The sequence below is a fragment of the Mustela putorius genome, unplaced genomic scaffold (assembly GCF_011764305.1).
Source record: "Mustela putorius furo isolate JIRA1106 unplaced genomic scaffold, ASM1176430v1.1 tig00003987_pilon_pilon_pilon, whole genome shotgun sequence".
In the NCBI taxonomy this organism is placed as follows: domain Eukaryota; kingdom Metazoa; phylum Chordata; class Mammalia; order Carnivora; family Mustelidae; genus Mustela; species Mustela putorius.
The window spans coordinates 13,161,775-13,174,878 of record NW_025422126.1 but is presented as its reverse complement, the minus strand read 5'-3'; the positions used below and the strand labels follow the sequence as shown (position 1 = coordinate 13,174,878).

The window sequence follows — 13,104 nt, the reverse complement described above, 5'->3', positions numbered from 1 at the left end:
ATTGGTAACAAGGGAGAGACCGTAAAGGAGGGATCCAGGAAGGATCCATGCTCTCTCTCTTTCCCCCCATGGCCTCTGGTACCTGTAAGAACCATGGTATGTCTGGTAATGGGAGAAGGGAGATAGTGTTTATAGAGCACCTTATGTCCGTCTCACTGCTAGGTGCTTTTATATGAGCTGTCCTATTTAACTTAGTCCTCACTGTAAACTCTGTGAGGTAAATGGTGAGTTATCTTCCTTTTACAGATTTCAGAGAGATTCAACCACTTACCTATCCATGGCTGCACAGTTAGGAAGGGAGGTAGGCAGGATCCGAACCAGTTTTGTGAGCTAGCGCATCCTCTTCCTCCCTGGGATCTTCCCTGCCAGGAGTGAAGAGGATGAAGGCACAGTAGGCCTGTCACTTCGAAGCAAGGACAGGAGGAAGGTGATGGGAAGAAATATGGACTAGGACTGAGTTACTGGGAAGGAGGGGAGAGAGGCTGTCTTTGGCTCTGTGCTCTACCTGCCTCTCAGAGTTAGTGAAATTCCACGGTCAGATCTTTCAGAGCTGAGTCGCAGGGCAAAAAGCAGTGTCCCTGGCATCAGCAGCACAATGAAAACTGTGGCATCAGTTTTCCAACTAGATCCCAACCTAAGCACCCCAAGGCTTTAAATCCATGTCTTTTGTACCCTTCTCCCAAACCCAGTACCTGCAGTCCTGCCTTCACATGCCACAGGAAGGGCAGAGAGGCTCTGGCATGCTCTTGCCACATTTCAGAGACACACAGAGAAGTGTATAGGGAGGCTCCCAAGACGGGGACAGAAGCACTCCCAGTGTCTCTTCCAGCCATGACTCTTCAAACTGGTTCCTTCTGCAGAGACATCCACACCAAATACAATAGTGAATGGAGAGCTAGGGGCCCTGGAAAACAAAGCAGGGTGTAAAATCCATGTCAGTGCCAACCAGAAAGCTCAGAAAAATCATGCATTCGGGTCGGGAGAAGGAGCTAGGGAGTGGGGGTAGGAAGGAGACCATAGTGTGCATCCAGGAAGCATTGGCAGGAAGAGCCACGTGTAACCATGCTCGCAGCAGGTTGGAGGTGATCGCCACCCCTAGGAGTTGAGTAAAGATAACTAATGTTGCAGGCATTTTACTTCCAGAAGGTTTCCTGGTCATATACATATCTGTGTGAGTTCATTCCTTTGACCACAAATGTTAGTGCCTCCCATGTGCCAGGCCCTGGGAATGAATAGGGGTAAATAAGAAACGGTCCCCACTGTTAAAGAACAGGCTTATTTTTCTTTTTTGCCATTTTCTGCAAATTATAATCTCATTGTTAAGCACGTATTACACTCAGCTAAAAATCCATCTTTTCATAACCTCCAATGCTACCATGAGACCCCCAGGCTCCTCAGGAACGAGGTTTGCGTCTCACTCCTTTCCCCGTCCACAGTACAGTTCCTGTCCCCTCACCTCTTTTTAGGTCTCTGGACCTTCATCTTTAAGAAGTAAGAGTTGGTTAATCTCCTAAATTAATGAGTCCTAATTAATTTGCTAGAGTTTCTTTCTAGCCATTTATGTGGAACCAAGATCTAGAATGACCCTCCTCAACCCCATTAATCCAAAGGCCTCATTAGCACGTGGACGCCTGAGGAGCAAAGTCTTTAGTCTTTCTGTGAATGAGGCTAGAGCTGCCCAAGCATCACTAGGGATGCAGTTGTTGTCTCATTGTTGTCCTGGTTCTTTAATGTTCACTGAATCCCTCTTCTCAGTGATGTTTTAAGTGTCTTTTTGCAAGTAGTTTGCTGGGTTTCTTGGAGTCCCACAGAGGACTCACAGGTGACCACAAAGGTGATCCCACAGGATCACCTGCCTGGTGAAAGCCAAGGCAGCCCCATACCCCAGGCCTCTCTCCTGACTTCTCATCTCCCCACTTTGGCCTCCCCTCTTCGGTTGTTTCTTTGCAGATGGCTTTCAGGATTGAAGGCAGGGGATCGAAGGTATTAGAAACATTCTTGTGGCAGTGAAGCCTTAGTTCCAAGTCAGTAAAGGCAAAGTTGAGACCCTTCCCTTAACGTGGTTTGCCTTTTGAAATGACCTTGAGTAGACAGTGCGATTAAAACAGATGTAGAATTTTCTCCTATCCATTTTTTTAGAAGTCTATCAAACAAACAAAAACAAGTAAAACTTTAAGCTGAGGCTACAACACTGTAACCTTAGGAGAGTACTTATAAAGAGAAGACTTGCTGGCTGTCTTTGTAAGCAGGTATATATTGCATAGAAAAGAACGTCTTGAACATGTGCACATGTATTTACTCATTTGACCATCTGTTCTTCCATTCTTCCCTCTATCACTCCTGCAGTAGAGTAGATGATGCATGGAAAGCACTGTGTTAGGTAATGCAGTTTTGCCCTCTAGGAACTCATTGTCCCCTAGCTCAAACATTTTATCTGTGAAATCCTCTTTAATATCCTACCAGTCATTTAAGCAGAATTAGCCAGTCCTTCCGCCATCCTTTTTTCATGCAGCTAGCCATTATTCACATGTGTCCACCATGTACCATGTACTCTGGTAGGAAGTCACTGGGGTATAAGGTTCAATAAGAGGTAGCCCTTGCCCTCCAAGTCCTCCCTCTGGCACAGAGGCACTCAGGTGCACCTGGGACTGCAGTGCAGGATTGCAGCAGTGAGATAGGAGAGAGAAGTTAATGGTGCTAAGAGTGTAGGCAAACAGTGTCACCCCTGCTGGAGATGAGGATGGTTAGAAAGCCCATGGCTGCAGTATTGAGAACATACTGACCAGCATGAGATTAAAACCTAGAAGACACTCTCTCCTGATGGTGACTCTTCAGTAGAAGAACTTCTCCTTTTTTATTATGGTTAGTTTACTATATTTGATATCCCTGTAGATGGTGAGATCTTTGAGATCGGGAATTGTGTTGTATTCCTCTAGTTACCCACCTTGTGCCTAGCACTCTACATACATTAATGACATACAAGTGCTGAAAATGAGTGAAGGAGTTGCAGAGAAAATAGTGAAACCAAATGGAATGATAAAGGCAGCAGAACATGGATATTCTTAAGACTCAACTGTGAGGCTAGAAAAGGGCAGCCCCCTAGGAGAAAGCAGCCTCCATCTAGGCAAGGCCATACAATCACTCTTTTAGAAAATATTTTTAACCCTCAGAGCTGTTCTCAAGATGTGCCAATCATGAGAACATAGTGATTTCTGATAATTGACAGTATTAAATTCAATGACAAGTGTTTTTCAAAGCTCATTGTGGTATGAAAACAATAGTCTGTTGTCCTAAAGACACATCCTGGCAGAGGGGAACCATGTCCCTAGGTTGAAAGCAGAGCAGAGAAATAGCTTTTGTCCCAGCCAAAGCCGTAACATCTGTATGGTTGCCTTCAGCACACACAGACTTTCATGTACATCATAAGGAACAGCTGCGACTTCAGATCAAAGGAGAGCCTTGTGCCACTGCTCGGGGCTAGGGACCACTGGTCCCTCATTAGTCTTCTCAGCTACACTGGTATGAACAGAGGGTGACACCAACTAACTCATCCTCTTTGGATACAGATGTATAGCAAAATTAGTCTTTGGGCACAAAGGCAGCATGGCGATGGGATGCATCCTCAACTGGGTATAGAAAACCTGGAGTCCGAGTCCCAACCTTGTGGGTAGCAGTGAGTAGATGGAGGAAAGGCATAAACCCGCCTACCTCCCTGGGTTGTTGTAAAGATTAAATGAGACCGGCAATACATATGTGAACATTTACTGTCTGCCAGGCAGGCACTTTATTTGGAGTGGGGGATTCTGTGAATGAAATGGACCATTTCCCCTTCAGGAAACTCTCAGTCTAGTGAAAGACAGTTATCAAACATATTATTACAAATAAACTATTCAAGTGTGTCAGGTGCTATGAGGGAGAATTACAGGGTGGGTTGCAGAAGAGACTATGGGCGGGGGGCGGGTAGGGTGGGAGGTGAGGATGAGGAAGCTGGCCCAATTTGAATGTTCCAGAAGGTTTTCCTTGAAGAAATGATGTTCTCTTAATGGAGGTGAATCCATTTTGTGACATGAAGTTTATGCAGTTTAGAAGGGAACATTCTTACTCTTGATGTTATTTCTCAAGGCCTTCTGCATTGTCCTGCACTCAGAGGGCTCTGGAGTACGGCTCTCTTTGTAGTCTTCTGCTCTGTGCAGGGAAATCTGGGGAGAAATGTTTTTTATTTTCTTCTTTATTATTAGAACCATCAGTTGTTAGGTCTTATAACTGGTAGGTGACTTCAGAAAAATGCAAATTCCAGTAGGCTTGGCTATTACTAACATCTTTTTATAAAGCCCTAGCATGCCTGGCTGGCTCAGTGGGTTAAGCCTCTGCCTTCGGCTCAGGTCATGATCTCAGGGTCCTGGGATCAAGCCCTGCATCGGGCTCTCTGCTCAGTGGGCAGCCTGCTCCCCCCCCCCCCACACTGCCCCCTGCCTGCCTCTCTGCCCACTTGTGATCTGTCAAATAAATAAATAAAATCTTAAAAGAAAAAAGAAAAAAGAAAAGAAAAGAAACACCCGAAACCCGGAGATCAAGTGACTTGCCTACAGTCTCAGAGCTTAAAAATGGCGGGAGGGGAATTATTTTATCTGCCATGGCATCATTCCCATTTTCATTAACAAAGATAATATCTTACTAGAGCCCTTTGAGTTTTGATCTGGAAAAGGTGGTTGAGCTCGGATGTTCTTCCGCTCCAGTTGCTGCCTGAAGTGCCAACAGTCACAGAACGACCGCCTGCTCTCTATCCTGACATTTGTAATACATTATTGTAGCTATGAGCATGAACTCTGGGACCACAATAGCCTGGTTAAACTGGCTCTGGGACATATTGGCTGTGAGACACTGAGCAACTTAATTAATCTCTCTGTGCCTCAGTGTCCTCATGTGAGAAGTGGAGTAATAGTACCTATTCACTGAGTTTGTTACATGTAAAATGCTTAGAGCTTGATACATACTAAATGCTCAATAACTTTTTTAAGATTTTATTTATTTGAGAGAGAGAGTGTGCAAGAGAGAGAAAGAGCACAGCTGGGGAGGAGGTGAGCGGGAGAGGGAGAAGCAGGCTCCCAGCTGAGAGCCCGATGGACTGGATCCCAGCACCCCCAAAGGCAGACAAGTAACACACTGAGCCACCCAGGCACCTCACAATAGTTTTTTTTTTTTTTTTATTAAAGAATGAAAGAAATTCTTAGGTAACATAATAAAGGGAACCCCCCCCCCAAAACAAAGTAAGTCCCTCTCCCTAACCAGATATACCTACCACATTATTTAAAAAAAAAAAAAAAAAAAAAGGGACGCCTGGGTGGCTCAGTTGGTTAAGCAGCTGCCTTTGGCTTAGGTCATGATCCCAGCGTCCTGGGATCGGGCTCCTTGCTCGGCAGGGAGCCTGCTTCTCCCTCTGCCTCTGTCTGCCTGTGCTCGCTCTCTCTCTCTCTGATAAATAAAATCTTTAAAAAAAAAAAGTGGTGTTTTGTTTTTTGGGTTTGTTTGGTTTTTGTTTTTTTTTTTTGTTGGTTTGTTTGTTTCTTAGGGCAGAAAATAACCATGAAACTGAGTGAGGTGTTTCCATTTCTAAACTAAAGCAAGGCAACGCTCTCTTTTCTGCTTCTCCAACCAGATCTTTCTCTTACCCCTTTACAGCTTCAGATCTGGGACACAGCAGGTCAAGAAAGATTTCGGTCCATTACCCAGAGTTACTACCGAAGCGCCAATGCCTTGATCCTCACCTATGATATAACCTGTGAGGAATCCTTCCGTTGCCTTCCTGAGTGGCTGCGGGAGATAGAACAATATGCCAGCAACAAGGTCATCACTGTGCTAGTGGGTAAGTAAGGACTAATGAGGAGGGAAATTGATTTGTGGCCATCAGAGAATTTATAATCACATATTGCTTATGCCTTGCTACCTTCCACTAACGTAGTGTACAGCTATATAATTCATGCAGTCAACATTCAGTTCTTCTGAAATTGAGGAGAAAATGAAATAGGTCATATCCCAAGGCGATGTTTAGAAAAGTAAAGTTGAAAATATTGCTGATTGATTTTTCTGTCAATGAAGGCTCTAGGCAAGAAGGTGGACTGCCATGGAAGTTATGTGGACTGCTAAGCATTACCCAAAAAATCTAGTTACAAAATCCTGGAAACTGCTGGTCTAGATATAAACCTTATCTCAGAAGTTAATAAAGAATTTATTCTTAAAGTAATTTCTTATTGCCTAAAGAAATGGACTTTTTTTTTTCTCTCTTCTTACATTTGTGCTGACTTGAGAAATTCTAACTTCAGGGAGAATCCATTAAGGGAAATTCTGCAGTTTGTTTCATCTTGTGGGAGGGTAGTTCTGTTTAGTAAGGCAGAAAAACAGAAAACAACCCATGAGTTTCTGTGGTGACGAATATGCCCATTAACAATGAGATTGCAGTGACATGGATTGGGTTGTTAAAAACTCTTCTCCTGGTGATGAAAAATGTTAATAATATATGGCTGTTAAAATGTTTTCTTCCTAAAAAGGAATATTGCTGTATATTCTAGCAAGACTTGAATTTGGACATCCAGGTAGAGAATCTTAGAAGCATTGTTAAGACACAAATTATGGTTAACAGTAAGCTAAGTAAACACTTAAACAGTAAGCATTATAGCTAGCACTCATGTGCGAGGAATCATGTTAGGAAATTTATATGTAATGATTCCTAATTTATGCATGAGGAAACTGTGGCCCAGAGAGTTGAAGTTCTTTGCCCAAGGTAGCATATTAAGATCAACTCCAAACCTTGTATCTGTCCAACTGCTGTGCTGCTCTGTAATAAGTTGCTGGACTTTTCTTTCAGGTGGCTGGGTTAAGTATCTGCCTCTCTATGAGCTAGTGCTCTGTGCCCACTCCTGAAAACCCTCTTGCACACTGGAGAATGTTTGTCATGAAGCGCTTGAAAGCACCCATCTCAGGACTTGGGCTTTCTTTCCATTCCACAAAAAGCCCTTCAGAACTTGAGTCAAAGCAAATTCCTTGGGATTCTGTCTAAGGAAGTTAAATGGAGATTTGATGGGAGATAATTAGTCCATTCAGTATGAAAGAGGCACTGGCTTTAAAAAAAAAAAAAAAAAAAAGCCTTTTTATTATGGAAAATTTCAAACACAAGTGAAAGTAGAAAAAATGGTATCAGGAACCCGCCTGTACACATCTCTCAGATTTGACGATCATCAGCTCATGGCCAATCTTATTTAATCTGCTCCCCCTTTATGTTGTCACCCCTTGCCTTCAGATTATTTTTTTTTTTTTTTTTTTTTTTAAAGATTTTATTTATTTATTTGAAAGAGAGAAATCACAAGTAGATGGAGAGGCAGGCAGAGAGAGAGAGAGGGAAGCAGGCCCCCCGCTTGAGCAGAGAGCCCGATGCGGGACTCGATCCCAGGACCCTGAGATCATGACCTGAGCTGAAGGCAGCGGCTTAACCCACTGAGCCACCCAGGCGCCCCAACCTTCAGATTATTTTGAAGCAAATCCCAGATGCTGTATTAATTCATCTTTCAATAATTCAGTGTATAACTTCAAAATAGGATTTTTAAATAAAGAGAACCTAAGCACAAATCCATTTTCACACCTAAAAAAAAATTAAGTTCTTAATAGCATCAAACGTTTAGACAATGTTGAGTTCCTTGATTAACACAGACATTTTTAAAAAATTTGTTCATGTCAAAGATCTAAATAAGGCTCATATGTTCTCATGGATTTTTGTGTCTTTTAATTCTCTTTTTGCCTGTAGGTTATCCCTCTGTTTTTTTTTCTCCCCTGGAATTTGTTAAATCACATGTTTATCCTTCAGAGTTTTCAAGTCTGAATTTTGTTATTTCAGACCACCATAGTATACTTTGACAAGTTCCTTTATTACCTGTATTTCTTGGAGAGTTGTAGGTAAATTTAGAGGCCTGGTCAGATGCAGTTTGTTTTTCTTTTTAGTGAATATACTTCCCAGTTGATATTCTGAGGTACAGTTCTCATAGTACAGCCAAGAAAAATGCTTGATTCCCCTTTTTAAAATTTCCCACTTTTTAAAATAATGAGTTCTTTCCCTAGTATTTTCAAGAAGTAACTACTAAAATTTGTTTCTGTTTTGAACATTATTATAGATTTAAGTATACTCAACATTTTCTAGGCCCTGGCAGTTCTTATCATTGAGGGTCCAACTGTTCCTACTCTGAGAGTGGAGGAGCTGCTTCAGATGGTCTCCTGAGTTCCTTAGATACGACCTTTTGACGATGACCTTGCTTGCTCTCTGGTGTAAGCATTCTAGGCACAATTTGTGCGTTTCCTGCCCCAGACCAGGAATTACCCATTTCTTCAAGAAGCACTGATTATTATTAATGTGAAGTTATATTTAGAGGCCACAACCAAATTGATAGGATTCTTCCTTATGAGTAGGTGGTCATTGCTTTTAGGCTTTTCAGTGAACAGACCTAGTGTGTGTGTGTGTGTGTGTGTGTGTGTGTGTGTGTGGTGAATTCTGTAGTGCCCAGAGGGGTTGTCTATTAGGCTCCACCAATGCTCTGACTCACAAGACTATGATAGGCTACACTTGGCATGATGTTCACTTAGGTGGATACAGGACAGAAAATATGGCTTCATTGCAGGTCAGCTTCTAGTTGGCTTTATTCACTTAACAGTATACCCTCGTGTCTCATTCCATGGCAGTATGCAGAGACATTCCTCACTGCTTTTTAGAGAGGCAAATAACTTCATTGTGCAGATAGATGGACCAAATTTCATTCAAGCCAGTGCGCAACTGAGGGGCATCTGGGTTGTGTCCAGGTCTTTGCCATTACAAATGGCATTGATAATCTTACACATTGCAGTAATCACAGCCACATTTGCTTTGCTTTACTTGCCCATCTGTCTGATTTGACTTCAGATACGAAATAGAATTTTGAGGCTTCAGAGCCTGTAAAAAGTCCAGTGATGTTTCCTTATTTGATCTATCCCTGTTCCAGGCAACAAGATTGATCTGGCTGAAAGGAGAGAGGTCTCCCAGCAGAGAGCGGAAGAATTCTCAGAAGCTCAGGACATGTATTACCTGGAGACCTCAGCCAAGGAATCAGATAACGTGGAGAAACTCTTCCTTGACTTAGCGTGCCGCCTCATCAGTGAAGCCAGGCAGAACACACTTGTAAACAATGTATCCTCGCCCTTACCCGGAGAAGGGAAAAGCATCAGCTATTTGACTTGTTGTAATTTCAACTAAAGGCTGAGGCAAGGAGAAGCAAAAGGAATCAGCAGCTGCCCCTATGGGCCCCAAATTGCTGGGGGAGATCTGGTGATGACTATGGCTCCTGCTCTCAGACCTTCTGACTCCCGTGGGATCCAGAGCTTACAGAGCATGGCAGGCCGAAGGCTTTGTCCACAGGCCAGCATTAGCAGAACATATAACGGTTTCACCCTTTTGCAGTCAGGAGTTGGAGCAAGGAGAAAATTGCACTAGGCGCTCCGTGATCTGCAGAGCATGTTGCTTTTGTTCTTTAAAAAAAAAAAAAAAAAAAAAAAAAAAGCAAGTAAAAGCGCATTCCTGAACACAGCCCTGGGGGAAATGTACTGTAGGGAGATTCCTCCTGCACGTCAATGGGTGCATGTAGGGGCTGTGCTTTAGGGCTTCTGGGGGCCCTGGTTTTCTTGTCTACCAGATAAACCAAAACTGGGAAGGCCAAGTACTGCCTCTGTGGTGTGTGTTGATGACTCCATGGAGACTTTGAAAAGTGTTACTTCTCTTGTCCACAGGCACTTTCAAGAACTTTGGGATGTAAAAATGAAATGAAACCTTTTCCCATGACCAACAGTTAACAATCATTGGTTTAATATTATATATAAGCTCCATGACTCCTTTTGGTGCTAATGAATCCGCTCTTTCATAGACCAAACAATTTAGTACATCGATGTCCTTAAATGTATTACATTGAAATAAAAAAAAAAAAGGGAAGTCCATGAATCAGCACTCTTTCTCAAAGTCTCATTACTACCTTCTCTAGGGTGGATTTGTTGGAAAATAAAATATTTTCATGTTCTTTCCCCTCTAAATCTCTACCATTTTCTTCTTCTATTCTCTCATCTTTCCAGCCTTTTAAGTAAATGAAAACATTAGAAAATTGAGAAAAAAAAATGGCTGGTGATATTCTAATGTAAAAGACTAGCTCTAAGACATCATGAGTAATACAAGAAAACAGACCTGATCTGACCAAAATACTGTGGATTAATGGACTGCGATGCAGAGTTCTAAGCAGAGCACAGTCCTTGATAAGCAGGTGACATCTTTTACTTCCTGGTACTATCCATCTTGGACAGACCAAGGCTTAGAATTTTGTACATGTTTTTAGTATGATAAGTGACAATAGCAACAGAGGAAAAGTCTCATGAACCATTTTTGTATCTTCAGTAACGCTGGAAAAATTCTGCTTGTGGAAGCAGGCGGAGCTGTCATTAGTTGCCTCCTTCATGTTGTAAAGTTACTCTCAGACTCACGACCATACATTCTTTCCTATTTTTCTTTTCTTTTCTCTCCTGGTATCCCCATTCCTTTTTTTTTTTTTTTTTTAACTCCCTCCCTTTACATGCATGTGTTACTGCACATCTCCAATTCAAACGGAGGTGTATATGCCTTTAATTAGCCAATTTTAAAACACGACTCAAGATGGAAGATGTGCTGCTGGATATTTGTTACTAATTTCTTTAGTGCCATACTTTGATGCCTTCCAATTTGTTCACTGATATAAATGCAAATTGGGGAAATAATTAAACCTGTATACTGTTGATGCCATCAGATGTTTCTGTAGCTTGCCACTTGGCATCGCTGAGATGAATAATGGAATAAGGGCAGGATATGCAATTTCTGTTGTTGTAGATGGTGGCAATCTTGGTCCTGATATGTTGATGTTTGAAAGCTGTTTAATTTTAAAGAAATGAGGTGCACAGAGACACGATATTGATAAAGCATTTCCAGTGTTCCTCTAGCAGATTTCAAACTGACTCATCTCTGTATACAGATTATACATATTGTATAAGGGATTGATACTTTTGGTTGGCTTCACTGTGTTTGTTCTGATCCTCTCCTATGGGTGACAGAAAGAGATCCCAGAAGTTTGAATTGCTTTCACTTTGAATCTGTTTCTCCAGGAAAGAGAAGTCATTTTAATAAATACCAACCAAAATAATTTCAATAATTGTTGCTTTTCCCTCCCCTTTTCTCCACTAAGCCAGCAACAATGAAAGTACTCAGAAAAGAAGTTGTCAAAGTGGGCATTAGAACTTCTCTTTTTAAAACTGTAAGGAAATGTCTAAAGGTTTAGATTTATTGTCTTTTCTTTAGGGCAAAAATCCAATTCCCAAATCATAACTGAACTCTATCTCCACAGCAGCAAGTGTGTTGAAACTAAAACTGCTTTGTGAATGCAGACAATTAGGTTAGACAAATTTAGTTGTAGAACAGCTTCTAGGATTATTCTTGCACTCTGAAATTCCTTTTCCCTAGGGCTCAGCTGCTTCAGTCTACCCTTGGTCATACTCCTAAGGGGATTAGAAAGTTCTGCTCTTGGGCCCTTCCTTTCCTGTTACTCCCTGCAGCCTTTCCATAATGTACAGTCACCCATCCATGGCCCATAGGTAGAGATACATGGGAATTTAGAACTTTTCTCCCTGCCTTAGTTGTGTGAATTCCAGATTAGGCCTTATGGACACTTGTTCACTGGTACATCTCTAGTTTCAGAACAATCCCTGACCATATTGTTGGTGCTCAATAAATATTAGTTGAATAAATGACTTAGTGCCAAGTGGAGGTTGGCCAGTTACATAGAAATTTCTCTAATAGAACTTGAGAAAGGATACTGATTAAATGTGATCTTCTTAACCTAGACCGGAAACTAAACTCATTGGTTTGCTTACTGGTGGTTATTGCCATGGCAACATTTGCTAAGATGACCCTTCTTAAATAAAAATGAAGTCTTACTTCATGGTGGATGAAAAAGAGAATTGCTTTCTTATAATTCAGCTTGGCTTGGTCTGCCTCACACTATCAGAGTCTGTCTGCTTCCATTTTTTTCTTCTTTTAATAAAGTTACAAAATATTTGGCAAAACTTTTCCTTTTCCAATGAAAACCCATCATATTTATGTCCTAGAATCAGGCATGAGAGAACCTGTGAAATCATATAGCTCGCTGACATTAATGATATTTTATTGTAGCTTTGGGTAGTCTGTATCCTCATAGGATTTTGTGCTTTTTCCTTTACCTATATAAGGCTTCTTATGTTTTTATTATTCTTGTTGTGTTAATATTTAATTTTGATTATGCAGGGCCAATTGGCCTTTCTGCAAATTAGATTAGGCCATTAGGGTTCCTGGTCTTTCTTTCCCCGTCTTTTCTACTCATTTCATGTTACCATCTCTTCCTGAGTAAAGTGGCAAGTGTAACTAGAAATGAAAGTCAAAGGGATTGATTTGGTAATGTGTTAGTTCCTGAAAAAGGATAAAAACCACTGGTCAATATAATATATTTGGGTTAGGATTATTTATTTTAAACAACTTAGATTTGTTGGAGAGAGGAGGCAGAATTGCACAGAGGAGTGGGTCTATTCATGACTGCATACCTTTGGAGGATACTGGTGAGTTCCAGTGTTAGATCAATGATTTGCCTCATTTAACTTCTCGGCTATTCCATAATTCTTCCAGATTCAGCATCAAATTTCAGTTAATGAATCATCTTGAATAGATAACAGTTGCAAGTGATTTTGAATTGCTCTTCTGACTAAATGAAAACATCTTTTTTTATAAACCAAGTCACATAAGATATCTCACAACCAGAAAAAAACTTTCATTTTGTTCCCCACATATCAAAACAATGGCTCTAAAAATATACGTTTTCTATTTCTTAAGTCTGCAGAACTCATAGCCTTCTGTTCTTTAGGGAATAGTGCCCTATTAGCTCTTTTAGGGTTTGCCCTTTGTTGTCTCGAGATTTTTTTTTTTCTCCAACTGCAACTGGTTACTTACTTTCCTCAACCATGGTGCTGACAGATGCATTTTAAAGCAACTATAAT

General features: G+C 41.3%; 2 protein-coding genes across 5 annotated transcripts in view; one reads left to right on the top strand and one right to left on the bottom strand.

Moving 5' to 3' along the window:
• The window catches only part of RAB30 (RAB30, member RAS oncogene family), a 74,626-nt gene extending 63,395 nt beyond the window's left edge, over positions 1-11,231 (top strand). For all 3 annotated transcript variants that reach the window (XM_004763475.3, XM_004763476.3, XM_045071496.1), the window contains exons 4-5: positions 5,680-5,863; positions 9,018-11,231. In XM_004763475.3, coding sequence (XP_004763532.1) covers positions 5,680-5,863; positions 9,018-9,268 — 435 coding nt within the window. In that variant the 3' untranslated portion in view covers positions 9,269-11,231. The remainder of the gene's footprint in view (positions 1-5,679; positions 5,864-9,017) is intronic.
• Positions 3,780-13,104, bottom strand: part of DDIAS (DNA damage induced apoptosis suppressor) — a 47,309-nt gene continuing 37,984 nt past the window's right edge. The window contains exon 6 of one of the 2 annotated variants that reach the window (XM_045071495.1): positions 3,780-4,199. The gene's annotated coding sequence lies outside the window, so the exon portion shown is untranslated. Of the gene's footprint in view, positions 4,200-12,656; positions 12,768-13,104 lie in introns of those variants that run through there. The other variant, XM_045071494.1, reaches the window with a different exon arrangement.